The 23,514-nt window shown below is 37.6% G+C and overlaps 1 protein-coding gene across 1 annotated transcript; it reads right to left on the bottom strand.

Moving 5' to 3' along the window:
- Positions 1–688: 688 nt before the first annotated feature.
- On the bottom strand, positions 689–14,284 carry rps6kb1a (ribosomal protein S6 kinase b, polypeptide 1a). Its single transcript, XM_059351965.1, has 15 exons — positions 14,039–14,284; positions 12,275–12,318; positions 10,948–11,068; positions 8,849–8,917; positions 7,993–8,140; positions 7,222–7,279; positions 6,128–6,228; positions 5,832–5,922; positions 5,633–5,723; positions 4,893–5,000; positions 4,720–4,782; positions 4,132–4,209; positions 3,936–4,043; positions 2,940–3,052; positions 689–2,220 (listed from the first exon to the last, which is right to left on the bottom strand). The coding sequence occupies exons 1-15, from the start codon at positions 14,111–14,113 to the stop codon at positions 1,980–1,982; spliced, it is 1,509 nt and encodes a 502-aa protein (XP_059207948.1). The 5' UTR covers positions 14,114–14,284; the 3' UTR covers positions 689–1,979.
- Between the last annotated feature and the right edge of the window lie 9,230 nt (positions 14,285–23,514).

Raw genomic sequence — 23,514 nt, forward strand, 5'->3', positions numbered from 1 at the left:
TGGAAACATTTAAGGAACTTGGAAAGACTATCCTGGCAAAATCTTTTTTTTCACTTGTAAGGATATGAACACAGGTGAAAAAACTATTTAGATCACACTTAAAAAAATGGATCACCAGTGATTTTCTTACTTCTCTAAGGCTTTCTGTGTATAAGACATGTTCTGTGGAATAAAATTATACTGTACATGCTTATTATTATGACCAATAAGTCCGACAAGAATGTCAAATCAAATAATCACACATTCTGCTGCCTTATATAAATAATACTACATAATAAATACATAGTTTGCATAGTGTGAACAATGCAGTGGAAACACAATGGCACTTAAAATAAATATTGTAACAAATTAACAAGGAACGTAAGTGGAGTAAAAAGTGGAGTGTCTGGTCCTAAACATAATAGTTGTACCGGAATGGTAGAAGAAAATCAATCTGCTCAGCCTAACACTGATCCATATAAAAACCTCAATCTAAGATAGCTTCACTAAGTCAGTAATTCACACCAAAAAGGTTGGGAACCGCTGACCTAGGTTGCAAATCTGCAAAGTAACTTCCAGGAACACATAAAGTGCCTCTGCGAGCATCAATGTGGGAAAAAAAAAGGTTATTATGATCAAATATGTTTGTAAATATGTTACGCTTGACCTTTGACCCTTGCAGTTCTTACAAAAAAAAACAGCGACACACTTCTACAGTCGTCCAGGGTTTGTTTGTTTTCCAGCAAAAATCATTTGGTTCATTGAAACAGTGCTTTTGGTCAATTCACGAAGTATTTGGATCATAAGAAAAACCAGGGAGCCATTCAAACGGGAGTTAATTTTCATCCACTCAATTCATTTAGCATCATGGAAATCTGCATCCAACAGCGTGGTCAGTTTTAGGGCGAGAAGTTCGGAATGGCTTGATCCAGAGGCTCATATAGCAGCTTCACGTCACACACACACACAGGTCATACATCTCAGCTCACACAGGATTAAGTATGTAGTTTAATCCTACGCCCTGTTTCTGTAAATGCACCCAAAGAACCCAAGAACATAAGACATGAACACTGCCTGGATCAATAAAAAGGACAGGGACATTCAATTTGGCTGAGCGTATTTTGGCTGAACCTGTCTGTTGGTTGTGGCAATGAGACTGCATGAACAGATGAGTTAAAAATAATGCTGCAGGGGTTGTTAGCGCAGGAGATTTACACAAAAAAGGCATTTAGAGTCCGTTTACATTCAACACAAAGAAACTAAACAGTCTGCTGGCCACGCCTCCAACAGAAAGCACTCCAGTGAAGCAGTGCCCGCATTTGGTATTGATTGTGGTGGAAGTGATGCTTTCAGATGAAATTTCACTTCTGTCTTTTTATAGCTGCTTTTCCGTAAATAGTGCTCCGCCTAACTCCTGACCACACGCTCCAGTGACGAAGGCAATGTGATTGTTTCCCTCAAACATAAAAGGAATACTGTGTTCGTTGTGGAATCGTTCTCCAATAATTGTACCTACTGACAGTGTAACCTACAAGTTCTCGTCACAAGATGACCGCTAAACAAAAAGCCTGGCATATTGAGGGAGAAAGAAATGCCCCTTGTAACTAAACTCTCTCAGTGATAGTTTCAGTAACACTAAAAGTAACATTGTCCAGACTTGAGGATAAAAGCACCATTAAATCATATGATAATGCCAGCTGAGTACACCAAAACCACATCAGCCCACTCATCAGCAGGCATTACCCAAGCAACACGCAAATCAACTTTCATTCAAGAGCACCTCTCTCACACAACTGACCACACGTCTACTGTACTTCAGCTGCATCAGGCTGAGGAGAGATGGGAAGGCGCTGCTGGAAGAGCTGGTGATCAGCACTGACTGTGTCAGTCAATTTAAAAGAAAAAAGAAATCTACAAGTCTCTTTTGAAAGAAAACAACAAAAGGGGAAGGGGATATGAGGAAATTGGAAGAGTCCTAGTGTTTGTAGGCGAGCCGAGCGTCATAGGTTCATCCGTAGATGTTCGGGCCGCTTGGAGTTCATGGGGTACGCCTGCTTCTTGTAGGGCCCCGCGTTGATACCTGAAGGGTGCCTGATGGGTAGCGGCGCGGAGGCCTCGGAGGCGCCGCTGCTGCTCGTGTCCATTTGTTCCACTGCCGACACCTCCATGGGTTGCTCCACGGTGCCGCCCGTCTGCGGGGGTCCCCTCGGCCAGCAGTCCCCACCAACAAACTTCAACGGACTGTGGAAGAGGGAGATGTGAGGGACTTTTGTCTGTGATGCACCAGCTACTTATTTGTAAGGTCAAAAATGAAAAACAAAAACTGCACAACATTGAACTCGTTGGAAGCACAGGAATAACTCCTTCAAACAGGAACTATTTAGTGTGCAGATCTTTTTTGGAACCAGCGACCATCTCTTTGGGCAAGGGGATGTTCATGTCTTTCCTGTTGTTTTTAAGGTCACAGGGCAGGTCATGTGTGCCACACGGATATACAGGATGTGTGATTATTCAGTGAGAAGATATTATGCAAATTACTCTAAAACCTCCACAGGAAATTCTGAATGCAGCTGTGTTTGACAGAGGAATGGCTTCATTAGAGATCACTGTTCAAATAGAACCCTGATTCAAAAAAGTTGAGACGCTGTGTAAAACGTAAATAAATACAGAATGCAAAGTGTACATATTTTTTTTGGAGTATTAAATATCTTGTCTTTGTACTGTATTCAACTGAATGTATGTTGCCTAAGATTTGCAAATCTTTGGAATCTGTTATAGTCAGCAGATGAAATTTTTCAAGTCCCCTAACCTGCCTGACTTATCTTTATTCCTCTTAATAAAGTTCAACTCCAGGTTTACACAACTGAGCCCTCCTCAGCAAATGAGTAACTGATGTGGCAAAAAAATGACCGTGTGCAAGAAATTCATGTGAACCAGAGACAAAAACAACTTGCTGTTACCTCACAGGTGTTCTCGGGCTTCCTGGGAACTTCCGTGGTGATCGCACTTTTGGCTCGAAAGAGAACTTCTCTTTGACGTTTTCCAGCACAGATGGGGCTACATATGTGAAACCCTGGGGAGGGGTGGTGGGTGGTGGGTGGGGGACAAAAACACAGAGAGATGTTCAAGTCCACCTCTTCAAAGACCATCTTTCCAAAAACAACCCACAGCTGATGATGAGCAATGAAACGCTGAGTAAACCCTATCATGCAATGTGGTGAAACAGTGAGTGAAGCTTCCAGTAAAACCAACAGGACTTCACCAGATGGGATGCATTAACCGGTTCTCGTAAGACCTACTTGTTGGAAAGGAAATTTAAAAAAAACAACATTATGTCCGGAGCTGGCCTTTGTTTGTTTGCCGACAACACAGAAAACATAAAAAGGGCTAGAGTAAAAGCCCTGTCTTCTTTTAAATATCCAGTCCAAAGTTTGTATTTAGGTATAAGAACTTTAGTTTATTTCAATATCACAATTACTCAAAACTAGTTCTTAATGCAAGTGCTAAACCTGCCAGACACGTTGTGAGTCACATAACGCAAATGACCAATTCTATTTCAATCTTCATCGAGTGGACATGTTGTTGAGTCATGTGTTAATTTTATACGTTTGATCATGGATCCAATCCATAAGTTATGAAAAATTCTAGAAACTCTGTACTCTGAGACACAAAGGCAGGCACCTCGGCTGTTTGTTGGGAGGTACACTGCAAAAAGGGTCTAAAAACACTAAATCTGAGGGAAATGATCTTACTGCATGGACAGATAATTTCACTTGACAAGATTTCTTGAATTAAGATTGTTAAATCTAGAAATAAGCATGTTGAACACTTAAAAACAGCAATGAATTCTTAAAACAAGATTAATTAATTTATTATCTAACACTTCTAAATATACGTTGTTGTTTTTATCTTGGTAAGAACCAAATCATTTGCAGTGTACGGCTCTAGTTACTCACCAGGAAGACTTGATTGGCACTTTCACTGAGCGTGGAGTCATCAGGGCTGTCCACTGGAGTCTGGCTGGTGAACTTGGAGTCAAACTGGCTGACGTCATCAGCCGATTGCTGCCGAAAGAAGCAGCTCAGTTAATCATCGTGTGGTGACGGGGGACAGGTCACAGAGGACGTCGCTGCGTGATAAAAATACACTCACCAGGTACGGTTTAAACGGAGGCTCGACTTTGCGAGCGAGGAGGTCGTCCCAATTTATATGCCGGAAGAATGGGTGGGCCTTGGAAATACAATGACAGCAGATTTTATATTTCCATGACTCATACAAGGTTTCCAATAAGGCATTCTCATTTCCAAGTTATTGTATTAATATAATTGTATATGTACAGGTGCATCTCAATAAATTAGAATATGATGAAAAGTCCATTTCCATTAGTTCAAGTCAAATAGCCCCAACCAAGTATTGAGTCATATAGATGACATACTTTTCAGAGGCCAACATTTCCATATTAAACATACTTTTTAAAATTGGTCTTTTGTAATATTCTAATTTTTTTGAGACACTGAATTTTAGGTCTTCATTAAGTAAGCCATACTCATTATATTTAGAAGAAATTAAATAAATGAAGACATGAAATGTTTCATTCTGTGTGTAATGGATCTATATAATGTGTTATTTCACCGCTTTGCATTGAATTACTGACATAAATAAACTTTTCTATGATATTCTTATTTTTTGAGATACACCTGTATGTATAATTGTGACTTTGCATTCAACAGATTTATTTACCTGGACCTCGGCAGCATCTCCCGGTCCAGCCCCGAGTCGCAGCGAGGCATTTCGTTTCAGCAGCTGAAAGAAACCAAATGTTTGATTCTGTTTTGAAGACTTCTTATTCAGCCACTAGAAATGTTTCAGCAAGAGACAACACATCCATTGAAGCACGAGGCAGATAAAGTCACCTTTTTCAAGAGGTCCCTGGCTTCTTGTGTGAGGTAAGGAGGAAGGCTGAGTTTGCATTTCAAGATTTTGTCAATTGTCTTCTTTCGGTTTTCACCAGTGAATGGAGGCTATGAAAAAGTAGCAGGACAGAAACAACAGTCAGCAACAGCAGCAAATGCTTCCTACTGAACGTACCAGACAGTTTTCTATCTTTAGCAATATCACTATGGCAGGGGTGGTCAACCTGTGGCTCCAGAGCCTCATGTGGCTCTTTAGGCCGCCTGCAGGGGCTCCCAGTGGCTGAGACAAAACAATTATATATATATTTTTACATTAAAGTTTTCATTTATCAATGGTGTAAAACTCTTATTATTATTGTATTCTTCAATTGTTAAATTGTATAGCCTTTTTACAGCATATTAAAAAAGTTTTGACATTTAAGTCAACGAAAATGTGCTTCATAGCTTACGAAAATCTCCGGCCCGGTGCCTTAACCTTTAAGTTTTGCCAACTTTGAGTTTAGTTTTGAGTTCCCCTAGATAGACTAGTTTTCAAAATCATATTAATAAATGCTCAATATGACTATTAATAATGTTGGTAGGCTAATTTAGACTTATTAGGCTGTTTAATTTTCATTTTAGGCTCAATATAAGGTTTGCAGCTCCATTCCGCGATTTTCTCTTTTTTTTGGCCAACAGTGGCTCTTCAGTTAGTAAAGGTTGCCCACCACTGTACTATGGATGGATTGAAGTGCACTTACTGCTCCTGTCAGCATGTCATACATGAGAGCTCCCAAACTCCACCAGTCCACTGCTCGGTTATGTCCGCTCCTCATGAGGATCTCTGGAGCCCTGAGGATGGAGAAGGGAATGAGCAAGACGGTACAGCAGAAGTAGGAAATGTGGCTGAATCAGCATATATCTACAAGACTGAATTTGCATGATGGTTGTGTCACATACATGTATTCTATAGTGCCACAGAAGGTGTGGGTGACTGTTCCGTCATGGATCGATTCTTTGCATAGACCAAAGTCTGTCAGCTTCACATGTCCTAGAAGGAAACAGAATCAAACCATGAACACAAGATAAGCTAGACTCAAAGAAACACACAAAAGAACCCCAAGAGACGAAGCGTCAGATTACCAGAGAAAGAATTCAATCTGGGAACTAAAGGTTATATGTGCTAAGGACGTGTATCTGCGTTCAAGTTGTTCTAATCTGTCTTTTGTTGTGTGGGACACTAGAGGTTTGCGTACCGTTGTTGTTGAGCATGATGTTCTCAGGCTTCAGGTCTCTATAGATGATGCCTTTCTGGTGCAGGTGACCCAGCGCCATCGAGATCTCAGCCAGGTAGAAACTGTAAACAGAGAAAAGGAAGTGAATCTGTTTCCTCCCCATTACCTGTCGCTGATTATGTGTATGGAGGTTTTTCTAAGAATATTACACACCCTTATTTGTTCAGCAGCTTAGTTCATGTAATCACTGTTTTCATCTACAGGCTGTGTTTATGAAACACACCAGCAGGTACTGCAAGTGATTTGTCCCAGTTCTGAGTGACCTTCACGTCATAAACTGTGCCACTTATCGGCCTGTTTTACATAACTGAATATTTCCGACTTAAATTTTCCTAAAAGAGAATTCTCTGATTTTGTTCCCGACTAACTGTTTCATCATGATGCGTTTGGCATGACAACAGATCACAAGAGTCAGGTTTCCAGACAAATGTGTTGTATATTTTAACTGATTTGAGTAAATCTGCAAAAGAAAATTCAAATAAATACTAGTTTCCGTCCACTACCATTAGTTGGTGGGAGCTGATTCATGTCAGTAGGAGGCGCCAATGAGCATGATAGCATTGCAGAAGAGGACATTTCGAGATTTTTACATGTTTTCAGGATTGTCACCGAGGTTTTTTTGTGTGCACTTGAAAATACTCATTAAAACAGGTTGACGGAAACACAACCGCTGATATTGAGACATCAAGTGGGATTCCTGACCCTGTTGTACTACATGAGTCAGCAAAAAAAAAAAAAAAACTAAGACATTACTGGCAGCATTGGGTGTTTGTTAAGATTCTGTTGTCACTTGGAAATATCCTTATATTGTAAATAATGACGGTGGTCTTTAAAATGTTTACAAACATTAAACATGAGTGGCAAAGGGGATGAAAAGATTCAAAGGAATTTAGATTTGGCATGTTTAATCAAAACATCCTGAAACAGGATCGTTTAAAAAACCCCTCTTGTTTAAATATAATTTCTCAGAATAAACTGCCGGTGACCAGAAACACTGTAAATCTTTCTGAGGAAAGCTAAGGGCTAATGTTGTTCCTGACCAGATGGTAACTCACCATGCTGTGTCTTCCATGAAGATGCCCTCTCTTTCCAGTTGCATAAACAGCTCGCCTCCTGCAGTCAACACACAATAAGTCAGTCAAATGTATTCGCAGTGGAAAGAAAAATGGCCAACTAAGGTCCCATGCTCATAAAATTATTTGTTAACGCTTTATAATAAGGTCCTTAATAACCATTAATTAACAAGTAATAAGGCATTGTTCTCGCTTTAGATCTGGTAGTTGCAAAAAGCATAGTTAACTTATAGTTAACTTATAATAGATGAGCAATAAAGTATTTTTTTTTTTTAAAGATTATTTTTTTGGCATTCTTGCTTTATTGAAAGTGACAGGTAGAAAGGGGGTGACAGAGGGGAGGACACGCGGCAAAGGGACCTCAGGCCGGATTCGAACCCGGGTCCGCCGCAGGAAGGACTCAGCCCTAATGGTACGCGCTCCACCAGTGTGAGCCACCAGGACGCCCCAATAAAGTATATTTTAATATCAATAAGCAAACAAAATAAGATTAATAAAGGCATGGCAAAGACATAATGGGTGGGTCATGGGTGTTTGTAATGCCATTATTAACACTTATATAAGCTTATAAACACACAATAATGTTAATAAGCATCTTTTAAGGACTTACAAGGGCCTTATTACTTGTTAATTAATGGTTATTACAAGGACCTTAATATAAAGTGTTACCAATTATTCAAAACATTGCTGACAATGAAGAGTGTAGGGATTTGTGTTTGGTACTGTGTGTTTATTGGGCATCGCTCTGCTCACCGCTCAGATACTCCAGGATAAGGTAGAGCTTCCCTCCTGTCTGGAAGGCATAGATGAGGTCCACAATGAAAGGGTGCTTCACCTCTTCCAGAATATTCCTCTCAGCTTTGGTGTGCGCCGTGTCCTTCGCATTACGCACAATCATGGCCTGAAAAGCACACGGAGTGTCAGGCTGTGAAACTATTCAGGCAATAACTTTTAACCCCATTAGCTTAGTGTCAAAGCTTCAACATCGGCTGCAGAGGCAGCGCAGGAATCAGGACACCAGGTTGGTAGCTACAGTCAAGTCTCATTAAGCCAATAAACACAGTCATTAACCGAAACCTCAGGCTTCGGGGAATATGAGCTGGCTTTTCAAGCAAAGTCTGGCACCGGCTCTGTGTCAGCTGCAGAGAGGAGGCCAAGCTGAACAGAAGCAGCAGATCTGAGGTTTCATGGGAAAAAAAAGCCCGCTGCCATTATTTTGGGTGGTCTGCCCTTAGCTGCTGGTTTCATAGCTGACTGCACCAGCATGTCACCAAAAGGCACACGGTGACATACAGCATGTGAAACAGTGCATACAGTTGAGCAGCATCGGGCCGACGAGTCAGCTGAATAGGTAAGATGTCGGTTCTCCATAGATGTAGATGACTTGTGTTTGCTTACATATGGATTAGGACAAGATAAAGCAGACACTACTCCCACCATACTACACTACACTACACTACACTGTTCTGGATGTACACTAGGGGGCAGTTGGACATAGCTTTAATGGGTGATTGAAGAACAATGAGCATAACTGAGTTACCCTTCAATGTGATAATTCTCTTTAGAATATTAAAACATTTTGTCAAGCCTGAAACAGGCAGATACTCACCTTCTTCAAGACTTTCATAGCAAATATCTTCCCAGAGGTGGAACCTGATACCTTCCGCACTTGAAACACCTGTAGAAATATCAGAATCACATCAAGCAAAATCCATGGACATTTACACAGCTTTCTGAAAGGACCTCCTAGACTTTACAATATCATATAGAATACATTCTAATGCCAAAGTATGAAAATATTATATAAAACCGGTATTGTCCATTATGACCTAATGAATGATTTAATATTGTATCACAATTTCAAGCACTTGTAGGCAATAGATAACAATAATTCCTCTTAATATGATGTATTATTTTATCATTTACTGATGTAACCTGGACCTGAATAAGCAGCAGAAAGTGGAGGGTTGCGTTTACCAAATAAAATCACATTTCTGCTAAAGTCAACACTTGGTCATTATGAGGGAATGAACTCCCAATGAGCATGTTACTGTATCTAGCAGTACTGACAGTGCTTGCTGCAGGTCTGATGGATATTATATATATATATATATATATATATATATATATATATATATATATATTGAACAGCTCCTAAAGCACAATGATGGCTGTTACAATGATCCCACTTAATAGGTGCTAATTTCTCCCAACAGTGCGCAACCAGATACAAAAACATTTTATTAGTGCCTGCAGGTGGAAAGAGAAGATATTTAAGTGGTTTCTGTAGATGTAATTTAAGACATTCCCATACCTTCTAAGGCTTTTAAGACCAAGGCTCAAGACCAATAGATACCCTAGTAATACTCTTTGTTATTTTCTTCTATGTCTCAATCATGGCCTGAAAAATACAGTGTCATGCTGTATTGCTGTTCAGATAAGTGATTTGGGAAAAACGAAAAAAGGCATTTTTCAGTACTGTTATAAAGTTCAGAAGCTGCTATTGTGCATACTTTGTATTGATCTTGTCTCTTCATACTCTGTCTTCCTGTCCTGTTTACCTCTGTCATACTGTTTGTTGGTGTTTTATATGTTTGGACGGGCTGATGGCTTTTGTAAAGCACTTTGAGTTGCATTTATATGTATGAAAAGTGCTATATAAATAAAGTTTGATTGATTGATTGATTGATTCAGTTTAGCAATGATTTAACAAAGGGTCACTTCCTTCATGTGTAAAAATGACTTATTCTTCTATTATTGTGACTAAAATGCGACAGGGGACTGCTCAGACTTTGTGCGTGCCAAAGTATGTGTTCTCTGTATCCCCGTGCAATTCTTGAACAACTTCTTGCTCTCAGTTTTCAGGCCACTTTCAATTTGTGCCAAAATATATACTGTAACTACAAAAGAATATCAAAACAAATGACTGTTTCACAAAAATTTAATTACTTTATGATGCCGAGAACTTCCCAAGCTGCAGAAAAGGATTTCTTAGTCATCAGACACAAAACCACTTCAAGAAAGAGTAAGTCATGCATCTGCTTGCTAAGTGAAAAGTGTTTCCAAAACAACCGATGTGCACGTTCATTGTCAGGCTTAGAAATGAGAACGTCAGAAAATTTCCAGAGCTTTAAGGGTTGGTACCAAAATAACACAAGGTTTACACCAAAATATAACCATAAGACCGAGACAGATTTTCAAATCTCTCTGAGTGTATGATTAGATGCAGGGCGGTGCAGGTGATAACAGCTCTGTATTATGCTGATATGGTTCTAGGATGCCAGATTTTCCCACAGCTTAAAGACACTGTAATATATCTTTGGGGGTTTGAAAGGTTGTTGAAAACAAAAATACAGAGATTTCCAGCATGCAAAATCAATTTCCAGCGATGTTAAAAAATAGTCCCCACCCACTGGAATTTTTAACACAACTGTATTCTGCCTCAATTACTGGCAACATGATGGCAGCTCCAAAGCCAAAGTGGTATTTTACTATTTATTAAAAATGTCCACATTCTACACTGAATCAAAGGAAAAAGGATACATGTAGTGACCACTGAGAAGTTAACACCCAACTCTACAGCTCTGCACTAAATCTGCATATAGAATACATGGTTCTGACGATCAAAATACAATTCATAATAAATCATTAAGAAAAAAGAATGCAGGAGAAGTAAAATTCATACATGTGTACGCTTTAATGCCTCACCTTTCCATAGCCACCTTTTCCCAAAACTTTCAGCAGCTCAAAGCATTCAGGCCTGATCTGCTCTGTTCCCTTGTTCACGCTGTTCTCTGAAATTTCAAACTTCTCACAGTCATCCATGTTACTGGCAAAACAAAACATAAAGAAAATACATGAAAAATACAATTTCAAAAGACACACATTAGGAATAGCAATGTGATTTACAAGCATGTGGGCAAAAAAAACACATGTACAGATTAGTGCAATGACACCCAATCTGATCATTTCTGCCTTAAGAACCCCTTTCCAAGATAATATACATTATTACTGGGTCCATGTGGATTGGTGACAAATTAAGACATCAGTGTTACACATCACTCATCATCAAAAGGTAAAAAAGGTGGAATATCTTTGGAAGGATGCTGTTCATCCCTCCAGACCATTGAAGCTGTTGTGTGGACTTGTGATGGTCTAAGTGTTAGTTTTCCCTTTAAGGTGCCACCCACCTCTAATTTATTATGATTGACAGGACAATTAAAATTAGCTTACTAGTTTGGTTAGTGCTGGCTAATTATTAGTTTGGTTAGTATGTACATTACAGGCCAAAAGTTAGAAGCAAGATAAAATGTATACAAAAAAAGGTCATCATTGCTATACTTTGCAACAGAATAAACATGATTATTATATAAAGAGTCACTTATTAGAACACACTTTTACTATAGTAATCAGGTCTTTGGGTTTTTATTGCTTAGACTTTGTGTATCCTTATTTCCTTAATGTATACATCTGTACTCGTTTCTTTACTCAGCTGCTTCTTTCTTGCCATTTCTGTGGTAGTTTGTCAGAGATATGAACACATTTGAGATTTATTGGGATTTTTGTATCCAATCTCCCAAAAGCCAAAGAGCTAAAGTGAATAATGCAAACTGTGATTTGTTTTTTACTTTAGCACTGAAGTTGTGACTCTTCCAAATCTTCTTAACCTTAAAACTTATTTTCTTTTGTTTACATTTATTCAGCAATGGTCTACCTAACATCAATGTATACCTAAAGGTAAATTGAAGAAAATGGTTCAATTCAATGAAAGTTAAAGTATGATCATGCAGTACACACATCCAAAAATCCAAAGAATCCACACTGGTTTTGAAGAAAGTCATTGCAAACAGAAAAATTAAGTTGCTTCCAAACTTTTGGCCTGTAGTGTATAATATAGCTATATTCATAAAAACAGAAAAAATAACCATTGTACATACCAAAGCACTTAAAGGTATGTACAAATAAAGCATGTGACTTTGTTGCCACTTTAAGCCCCAGTGACAGTACAGTACAGTACAGTTCTGCTTGTACTTACAATTCAAAGCCACTGCACTGGTCCATGTATTCACTGAGCTGGCCCTGAAAACAACAGGCACAGGACAGAAAATCTCAGCACACATGAATGCGAGGTGTTGAGAAATGCATTGAGGAAACCTTTAAAATTAAATTATCTGACTCCAACAGTAAATCCTTTCGAGACACAACCTCCTGCCTTGTTATGACTTGCAGAAATGAGGGACACAGGTTTTGCATGAGATATAAAACGTAAAATATATTTTTGTGATTATAGAATCTTACTCTAAAAATAGGACACAGAAAGTTTAGGCAGATCAATTGATTGTATCTAGAGTAATCGTAGTTTTAAAACAATATTGGTACATGATCATTGTATTAAAAGCATCTCACATGATTCATCTATAAATGCATAGAGGGAGGGCACACACACAGTTAGTGAATTACGCAGGCATAGATAGTGACCTAGTCAATCATAGTGACCCCCATGCACAGAGAAAGAAAACAGAGAAAGAATAACACATTATTCTAACAGAGGGACAACTGTTAATACCAGCCAACATAAGCGTATTTGTGCATGTATTAGACGTTACATTGTTTTGCCACAAGTGTTAATTAGTTAATTCCCGAGCTAACCAGTTTAGCCTAGTTAGCTCGGTTTAAGTTATCAGGAACTTTAAATAGAGGCACGTGTTCACCTTAATATTACATAGTAACATTATTCAAACAAGCCCATGTTTGTAACTAGTAGTTCATAAAGCAATAGAAAAAGTAGTATCTGATACAAAATCAAATCAAATAGTCTTTATTGTCATTATATAGTTCACTATACAACGAAATTGAAAGTGCTACTGCATATGGTGCATAGTTATGACGATCATAACACAAAACAACATGAGTAAAAACATTTTTTTTTTAAATACCGAGCTAAACAAGGACAAAACAAGAACAAGGACATGTGATGTAATAAATAAGTATAAAAATAAATAAATGGCTACTTAAAATGCTATAATTCATACAGAGGTAAATTGGGTGTTTTGCACATATCAATTGTATTGCACATACGTTAAGTATGTAAGTTCAGCCTGTTGTCGGTGTACTTTCTTGTCAGTTCCTTTATATCCCGCTTACTAACATTGTCAAAGTAAGAGTCAAACCATACAGGTGACATTCATCACACTAACTTAACTACAAGATAAAGTAGCTAACTACATCCCTACAGCAGACGAATGCCGATGCAGACCGCTTTATTTATAACTCCATTGTCGGACATGTAGCTACGCCCGGTGAAGCGTACGGACAACTTTTAGTTTCTATTCAGCCTTCGTTATGCCGGTTCGCGGGCGTCGTTTTTATTTTTCTCCCCCTTGGAACCCTATTGTTGCCATGGTGCCGTTTGTGGCTTCACTACCGTTAACGTTATAGGCGGTTGAGCGGTGATAACGTTAACAAACGGTAAACCGGGAACTTGTTCTCTTGGTTACGCGGATGTGCTTGACCGGTACCGGTGATTGAAACTAAACCGAACTAAGCTATGATTTTAAATTAGAAAAAAAGAAATAAAAAAAATAATAAGTAAGTGGAGTGACTGTTTAATAGGGCGCTGCCAGATTCCGCGGGAAAGGGGTGAACGGGGACATGTCCGATAACGGAACTACTGACTGATGTTAGCAACGCAGGCCTCTGAGCTGCTAACTGGCAGCTAACTGAGCTGCTAACTGGCAGCTAACTGGCAGCTAACTGGCTAACAGCGGCGGCATTAGCCTCAACGTTAACGTAAACTCACCCCGTCCTCCTCAAGTTCGTCGTCAGAGACATTCTCATCCGGTTGATCCAAATCGATGTCGAAAACCCCGGCCATGGCCACGGCACTTCACTCACTGTTTAGTCAGAAACACAGTCCCGCTCCCCCGCCTCATGGGAGAGCCATCACCGCTACAGCCGGCTACAGCAGAAAGCATGGGCTAGCATCCAGCTAACCACAACAAGACAAGGCGCGAGCAGCAGCAGCAGCAGGAGAGAGAAGCCTCTAGTGTCGGACACCGGTGTTGTGTCCTTACTGGTTTCCGAACTAACTGGTGTGTGCAGCTGCCTCATTTAGCAGATTCGTCACATATTTAATAAACATAATCGTCACCCTGTTAAAATAATCGCCTAACTAATTTTTTCAAGTTTTGCAGGAAACACAAAAAACTTCACTAAAAGTGTAACATATGACATTTATTGATCATTTCACTCAAAAAGGATGTAAAGGATGCCTATTGACATAGTAATAACACTGTGTGTAAATTATGTAACTTAAGAGAAATAAATGACTTCGATTTTTTGAACATGCCTTTACACTTTATTTTGAAGGTGTCTACATAAGAGTTTTATTTTTACTTAAGCATAATAAATCCGTTTAAGTCATACACTTGACATAGGCCATTATCTTAAAGGGGTAAAATCCATAGACTGTATAAAAATCACATGATGACTGAGGATGTAGGCGATTTTACCATAGGTGGCCGGTGTCATGAGGAGATGATTTAGGCAAAAAAAAAATGTTGACAAAAAATGACTTAGGTGATTATTTTAACAGTGTGACGATATACAGTCATGGAAAAAAAAATTAGACCACCCTTGTTTTTTCCTTGCTTTCTTGTTCATTGTAATGCCTGGTACAACTAAAGGTACATTTAAGAGCTGATATTTAGACATTTTCCATGATTTTCTTGATAACGAAATTGGTTATAATCAATAAAAACATGGAGAATGTCTAGATATCAGCTCTTAAATTTAACTTTTATGAGCTATTTATGTTGTTATTATTATATTTGTCCAAACAAATGTACCTTTGGTTGTACCAGGCATTAAAATGAACAAGAAATGGAAGAAAACAAGGTTGGTCTAATATTTTTTTTCCATGACTGTAGAGGTGATGGTTCATGAACAATTAAATTGTGTCGTAGTGAATTTGAATCCAGCTCTAACCGATCTTGCAAACATTATATTTTCATGCTTTCTTTTTATGTATAGGTGGCTGTGATGTATTGTTAATTTATACAACAATATTATCCACAGTTGATCGGAGATGCGACCTGGAAATCGCCAGTTAAATGTTTATTAAATATGTGACGAATCTGCTAACTGAGGCAAACAGCTGCACACACGAGTAACGGTAACCAGTTAATGTGGAAACCAGTAAGGACACAACACCGGCACTACCCGGCTCCGCTTGGCTTGGATACATGGAAAGAAGTGACAACTCCCAATAATCACAGAAGGGGAACCTAAATATATAACGATAACAACAAAAATAGCTGATAAGAGTTTAATAAGAGCTGATATGTAGACATTTAACATGTTTTTTTTTAAATTCATAATGATTTGGGTTATTATCAAGAATGTTTCCCTGACTGTAGGCTAGATGTAAAAAGATACAAAATGACAACAACAAAAAAAGATGCAAAAACGACCAAGAAAGACACAAAATGACCAAAATTAGATGTTGAAATGATTAAAAAGACACAAAATGACCAAAAATAGATGTAAAAATTTATTTTTCAAAAGACACAAAATGACCAAAAATAAAGGTAAAAAAAAAAAGTTTAAATATTTTCCAAAAGAAAAAAAATATATCAGAAGATTAATCTATAATCATAATTAAATATTTTTTTTTGTTAACTATATAGTGGACATACTTTGAAAACTAGTTAAAATATTAGCTCCATCAATAGTTGGTCCACCATCAACCAACTACAAGAGTAAAATCCTGCTTTTACATCAGTGCTTTAGTAACTACATATCTCTTTTATGCCAGGCATTTTTTTTATTATTATTTATTGACATTTTATATGTGTATATGTCTTGTATTTTGGGACACAGAACAGCAGCAGCAAAAATATATTTATTAAGGTTCTTTGGTTGTTCTTGTTAGAATGAAATATATAATTATGTAGATGCAAGGTTTTGGATCATATTTGTTTGAATGGATATTTTTGAGCGTATTCAAGATCCTGGAAAACCAGTTGCACTACTCAGCTTATTTCAGTCAGTGTTGACATGTCACAGCAGGGAAAGCACAGGTATATAAAAAAACCAAATGAATGATGGAAACACTCCAATTACCAATTTAGATTTGCGGTCATGGTATTGTGCATGCCGGTTCACTCTCACACTGGTTTATTGGAACACTTGAACAGAACGGACAATTGATGACACAATTAGTAACACCTGGTATTTTCTTACTATGATGAGTTAAAATCTTGACTATAAAAAAAAGATCTATTTTGGGCTGTGCACTGTAAGGGGTTAAATCTTAGGCAGTAGTGGGTTCCACCCAGTCATAATCACATTACGTCCCTCTAATTCACTACAGGGTCTGGCTCAGCACCCTTTTCCTACCAGTAGGTGGCAGAGAGGAAAAGGAAATTATTTCCAGGGTGTGAGAGCCCTTTTTCATTCATCCAAATTTCTGCCCGTGCATATATTTATTGAAGTTCATTTAAGATCTTGACAATATTTCTAGAAATCGTTAAACTTGTGACTGTAGTATTCTGTCACAGCTGGCTACTCCCCCTAGTGGTTTAGAACTTAAACTAGATGTAGATTTGGAGTTTAGTCAATGGCATGACAATTCAGCAATATAGAACAATGCAAATGTGATAAAAAACTACTACATGACAGAGTAGAGTGTGCATACTGTGCACCTCCTTATTAAGGTAACTGACAGAGAGACACACATGTGGCTAATGCTGCACAATGTAACTGATCTGAGAGCCACAGCAGCACTTATTTTATCTTTTTTCTTATCTTTATACTCCCACATTAAGCTCCCCATTCTGTTTTTTATAGCTTTGTGAGAATTAATGATAAAATCCGTCTTTTAAAAATGAGATCAGGTTTAAAGAGATTTGGTCAAAATCTTCAATTTCACACATGACTGTGATATTTGATATTTTAGACAATATTTTTGGAAAGAAAAAAGGAAATAAAATTGAAAAGAGATATTTATTGTTAGCAAATCATTCAGTCATAATATGGACGCACTGATTAAAAACTGATATTGGATATCAGGCGGCCACTTTTACTGGGATTTACTGGGGATACTGATTTGTTGCTGCATTTAAAAGGATTACACTTGACTTATCATTATTATTATTATTATTATCATTATTATTATTATTATTATTATAAGTTTTACAACGCTGCTGGTACACAATTTAATAAATAACAGTTCAGTAAACCTGTATTTGTATATTTTTTTATTTAAGCATGAAAATCATTTAAAATTATTTCAAGTATAAATGTTGCTGCAGCACATTAAAAGCTAAAAACTTTAAGTTTTCTTCCAGGTCACTTTTAATTTCACCATACACCCTAAACACAAGGTACATATAATGTGTGTTGGCTAGTTTTGTAACATTACTCTCATATCTTTCTCTTGATCAGAAATTAATTTTTATTTGTGCTAATCTGCCGTTAAATAAAACATAAAAGCATTCAGTCCTGTTTAGAACATGGGGTTGTGGTGCACTTCAGCCTCTTGTTGCTGAAATAAATATTTTTTTTTATATTAATATTTCACAACATGAAAATTCACCTGCCATATATTTTTTACACCTGTTTCAGAGATGGAAACCACCCGTTCATAAGTCATAAACACAGGAGAGAAAGCAATTTTGATGAGAATTTAAAAAAAAATAGATCACCCATTTTTTTCTTCTCATTTGTCCCTCAGGGCTTCCATATTTTTAAGTGACCACAAAGAAACATCCCGTTTGTGAAAGTTTGTTATAAAAAACAGCCTGTTAGTCCCAAACTCTGCACTACTATACTATGCACAGTGAAGATAGAACACCAAGTGAAATACAAACAAGCAAAACACATTTTTGAATAAAGGGTGACTATAAAAAAGTTAATTCAGTACAGATAGGACACACTCATATCAAATAACAGATGACGTGCTGTGACAGAACAACAACAAAGCTCTAAATATCATAAAACAAGTCATCTGTAGGATTTTTAACAATGATATGTCCCCCTCAGTTGTTTTGTGAACATAAGGGTATAATTACTCATACTGGTAATGGGGTAAACAGGAAAGCCCGTTGGAAGTGCGTATTAAATAAATGTAATCTTCAGCAGTCCCTTCCTGCTGCTTGTTCCTTCAGTCCAGCTGATGTGAAAACATTCAGCAGGGCACCCAGCTGCAGCACCACGTAAGTATTGATGGCATTTTTCTTTAAAGAGTCTTTGAATGGTTAAATCCATTTGATCTCCACTATAATTTAGTAAAAGTGACAATGATTACAGACGAAATCCCCACTATGTTCTCAGTCCAGGAGCTAAAAGGTCAATCTTCACCACAGCTTCTTTTCTTGTGGAGGTCTGCCTGAAACCTCTGTCCCTGGAGGCTGAGGACGGGCCCCCTGCAGGGCCGAGCGGTACTCCGGGCCCCGCCTCTATTCCATCTCTTAGTTTGTTTTACTTTGATTGCCCGGTGATCAAAACCAGCTGCACTCGGTAACAGAATATGTTTTCTGTGTGTGTTCTCTGTTTTGTTTAGCTTTGTTTATGTTTACAAAAGGACAGACTAGACACTGTTAGAAAGTCTCGGAGCTCTGTTGTGGGTTCGTGTGATGACTTGAGGTCAGTATTGTGTTCATTCAAAATCACTTTGCATATCCACCGACTGCGTTGTGTTCTCTTGTTTGGACTTTGTCAATATGGAAGGCCATTAATTTAAACCGGAGGGTGAAAGCTGTCAGCATGTTCATGTGATTTTGTCTTTTTTTTTGTTGTTGAATGCATACGCCTGCTGGTGTTTACTGCAGGACACAGACTTGTGTAATGTGAATGTTTTTTATGGGAACAATAAGTACCAATAACTTCATCAAAACAGGACCATATCTGTTTATGATGCTCCGTTGCCCTGTAAATACCACCAAACTGTTAAAGCGGCAGGTGTTCTCATTTAACTGTCCAGCAACCTGTAACTGACACTAATTACCACAATGGATGAGTACGTTATCCAACTGTAGCATCTAGTGAAAAAAAGAGGCAGCAAGATGTCCTGGGACACACTGGAGGAGGGGAGGAGAGAACTTTCCAGACGAGATTATGGGCTGAAAAGTGAGTTTTGAAAGCCAGATCTATGCATCTGGTAAAGTCGTCCCTATAACTCCTGCATATTATGTTTATTTTGTGCAAGGGTCACTGGTCTCACAGGGTCAGCCATAATATATATACATCAGATGAGTTTTACTGGATATTGGCCCTGGTCAAAAAAACAATTAAACAGCACACAATAATTCAAATTAAAACCTTCTAGCAGGTCCAGTAGGTTGTTATCAGCTCATTCAATGCGCTGTTGGTTAAACGTGTATTGCTGGTGGCGCCCTCTTCTGGCCATGGTAATTATGAGTCAGTGTGTGTTGTGTTGTATTTTATTTCTCAGAGCATTTAAGCAACATTGATAGCATTTTCCAGTATTCACATGACACTAAAGAGCAAAGGAAACCAATAATTCCTCTAAACTGTAGCTGTTTGTTCCTACAAATAAATACAAACAACAAGCATTTTAAAAATTAGCGCCCCGACTGCTGGCAGGACATCAATACGTCCTCAAGCCTGAATATAACGGTCACTGTTGTAGCACATTTATAATGTGAAATGGTTGCAGTTTGGTTAGGTTTAGAGAACAAATCTACTTGCTTAAGGTTAGGGGGAGAAGTACATGGTTAGGTCTAACAAAATATAATTAAAAGAGTAAATAAATGGTCAGAACTATAACATGTTAAAAAAAACATTTTTGGTCTTAACTTACTTTTCCTCAATTTTCTTTTCCTGGCATTAATTAGTACTCTGGTAAGCATAAAAACAGAGGTAATGATATAAATGTTTCCTTTAGAAATGCAATTTCCCCCCAGATACTGATTGGATTAGGAACCTACGTCAAGTCAAGTACTGTAACTTGATAATTGAGAACTTCCAGAAAGATTTTTGTAAAATCCTGTTGGTGTGTGGGACTAATATAGACCCCCTGCTCTCTGCAGAGTCATGTCTCCTCTAAAATACGTGCCCCTTTTTGAAATTAAGAGCATGGAAAGAAAAGGCATGTGGATTATAACAGATAAAGTATTTTGGGGACTCAGGTGAGGCTGTTAAAGCAGTAAAAGTCCTTTTGAGGAATATGAGTGCAGGAAAGCTGGTCCAGATGAGCTGGGAGCACACTGTGTTTGTTGTGTAGTCTGGCATGGATGTGTCTGGTTTTGTTTGCTCTTTGTGGTTGTTTGCAGCACGTTGATGGGCACGCTGCATACAACCGCGCTGCATGCGGTAAACAGACCTCATGCAGAGTATGTGGACAAGGCTAAAATTAGCTCTGATTGCGAGGCCATAAAGGCTGAGAGCTTAGGTTGGTAATAGTAATGTCATATGTTTTTGATGCCTGTATATAGACATGGAGGGTACTGTGTGTTATAAGTGTCTGCCTGTATTTTGTTCTACATCAGAGCAGAAAGTTAAATCTAGAAAGAAGTTATTTACTTACTTTGCTTGTGAAGGAATTAAACAACTCGGGGGGGAAATGTCCTACTGAATTTAGTGACTTTTTCTCCCGTGCCACTACAAAGTTTTTGGTGAAATGTTGCGACCATTATTAAATAGATTGCCACGGCATTATGTTAAAATATGCATGGTCCCCAGAGGAAGAATCCACTGACATCCTGTAGCACCACCTACACAAAATAATGTAATAATATCCTGAAAATGTAATACATTTTTACATTTGACCTGATTTCAAATGTTATAAAACCCAATAATGTAGTAAAAGTCTTACATTCACCTCAGTAAAAGTACACAAGTAGTAAGAGAAAATTGTACTTGCTTGCAGAATGGTCCATCTCAGAGAGGCACATAATTATATATTATATTACTATTATTATAATTATAATTATTATAATTATTATTGTTGTAATATTATCATGTAAGTAGCATTTTAAGGCCACAGCTGGTGGAGAACATTCTTACTACTTTACATACAGTTGGATAGTTGAGTCTATTGCTTAGTATCATATTTTATAAATGCATCACATGCTGTGATTGTAAAATCTTAATTTTTAACTCCAGATGTCAGATAAATGTAAGCAAAAAGTATAGTTTTTTAGAAAGTAGCATAAAATTAAAATTCTCAAGTACAGTTAAAGTAACTCAAAAGTACAGTATATAGTAACGGTGTATTATCATTTCACTGTGAAATATAAATACTGTTCTCTGTGTAATGGTGCAATTTCAACTATTGAGTCCGTCTATATTGTTCCTAATTTTATATTTCTTCTTGCTTAAATTGTTAATACTTTTATATTTGTTGTTAATATTTCTTATTTTATTGATGCTTCTTTCTATTTTTGCTATACACTGCTGTAACACAGAAAATTGTCCCTGTTGTGGGACTAATAAAGGAATATCTTATCTTAAGTAAATGTACTAGGTTACACTCCACAACTGATAATTAGTCAAGTTATTACATTATTGAATTTTATTACAAATTTCAAAAAGTGCAAATGTATTCATATTTTCAGGAAAGTATTACAGTATTGGTGCTACACCTGCAGGATATTAATAGGATAATGATTAATAGGATTAATATTTCTTATTTTATTGATGCTTCTTTCTATTTTTGCTATACACTGTTACACAGGAAATGTCCCTGTAGTGGGACTAATAAAGGAATATCTTATCTTCAGTAAATGTACAAGGTTACATTCCACAACTGATAATTAGTCAAGTTATTACATTATTGAGTTTTATTACAAATTTCAACAAGTGTAAATGTATTCATATTTTCAGGAAATGATTACATTATTGGTGCTACACCTGCAGGATATTAATAGGATTAATATGTATTATTTTATTGATGCTTCTTTCTATTTTTGCTATACACAGAAAATGTCCCTGTTGTGGGATTTATAAAGGAATACCTTATCTTAAGTAAATGTACTAGGTTACATTCCACAACTGATAATTAGTCAAGTTATTACATTATTGAGTTTTATTACAAATTCCAATAAGTGCCAATGTATTAATATTTTCAGGAAATGATTACATTATTGGTGCTAAACCTGCAGGATATTAATAGGATAATAATAAATAGGATTAATATGTATTATTTTATTGATGCTTCTTTCTATTTTTGCTATACACAGAAAATGTCCCTGTTGTGGGATTTATAAAGGAATATCTTATCTTAAGTAAATGTACTAGGTTACATTCCACAACTGATAATTAGTCAAGTTATTACATTATTGAGTTTATTACCAATTTAAAAAAGTGCAAATATATTCATATTTTCAGGAAATGATTACATTATTGGTGCTACACCTGCAGGATGTGTGGTCGTATTTAGCTGGCGCTCTCATGAGCATTACCCGCCTCTTCACTAAATGACTTCTACATGCACCTACTAAACCTTTGTCTGACTGCGTGTCTATTGGTAGTTTTTCCACTTAATTGTAGGTTTGCCTAATTTACATTTTCAACCGAAAGGGCAGATCACACATTCCCAGCAGTGGTATGCATGGAAGGCAGCGTGAGACATTCCTGAGTAATATTTTTGAGATGGCATCATGTCATGACACAGAAACCTGCATTGACATGTAAAGCTGTGTTTAAGCTGCACTCAGCGCCTGAGGATAAAATCTGCTGCTGCGGAGGAGAGTCCATACTGTCAGGCATTCCAAAGGTTTACTCAGTGACGTCCTCTCACATCAAAGCTTTGCTTCTCACTCTGCTTGTGTGTGTTGGAGTGCAAGGTACATTTCTAGAATTTTACGCCCACTCTGCTCTCAGGCATGCCGCCGCTTTATTGTGCTTTCTAGTCCGACTGCAGCAGTCACGTCCCCCTTTTGTATTTATGACACACCTGAATCACGCTGTTTTCTCGGAAAAAACTTCTGGGACAGAGCATGTAGGCGAAAAGAAGCAGCATGATGAGCCATTATGTAGGTCCGTGAAACCTCTCTGTCTTCTTTTAACTGTAAAGAGAGAAAAATATTCAGGTCATTTGTGAATGAAGCACAGAAATTGTGTTTTGACAAAAAGTTTAGTCACTTATATTTCCCCCCCACAAACTTTCAACTACTAATTCAACTACACCTTGATTTATATTGCTTTTGTTTGATTCTTTAAGTACAAATAGACAGCCTGATCTGGATCAGAGTGTTAACTCCTTGAGAAAATGGCAGGCGGAAGAGCTACAGATGTGGGTTTCGTCACGGT

Source organism: Centropristis striata, chromosome 15, assembly GCF_030273125.1.
Source record: "Centropristis striata isolate RG_2023a ecotype Rhode Island chromosome 15, C.striata_1.0, whole genome shotgun sequence".
Taxonomy (NCBI): Eukaryota; Metazoa; Chordata; class Actinopteri; order Perciformes; family Serranidae; genus Centropristis; species Centropristis striata.

Bases quoted from the DNA above. Each gene is read 5' to 3' on its own strand.
- rps6kb1a (XM_059351965.1), bottom strand. From the start codon at position 14,113: ATGGCCGGGGTTTTCGACATCGATTTGGATCAACCGGATGAGAATGTC. The intron at 4,210-4,719 runs GTAAATAAATCT...TGTATTTCCAAG, and splicing joins GAGATGCTGCCGAGGTCCAG to GCCCACCCATTCTTCCGGCA. The intron at 4,044-4,131 runs GTGAGTGTATTT...TTCTTTCGGCAG, and splicing joins CTCCGTTTAAACCGTACCTG to CAATCGGCTGATGACGTCAG.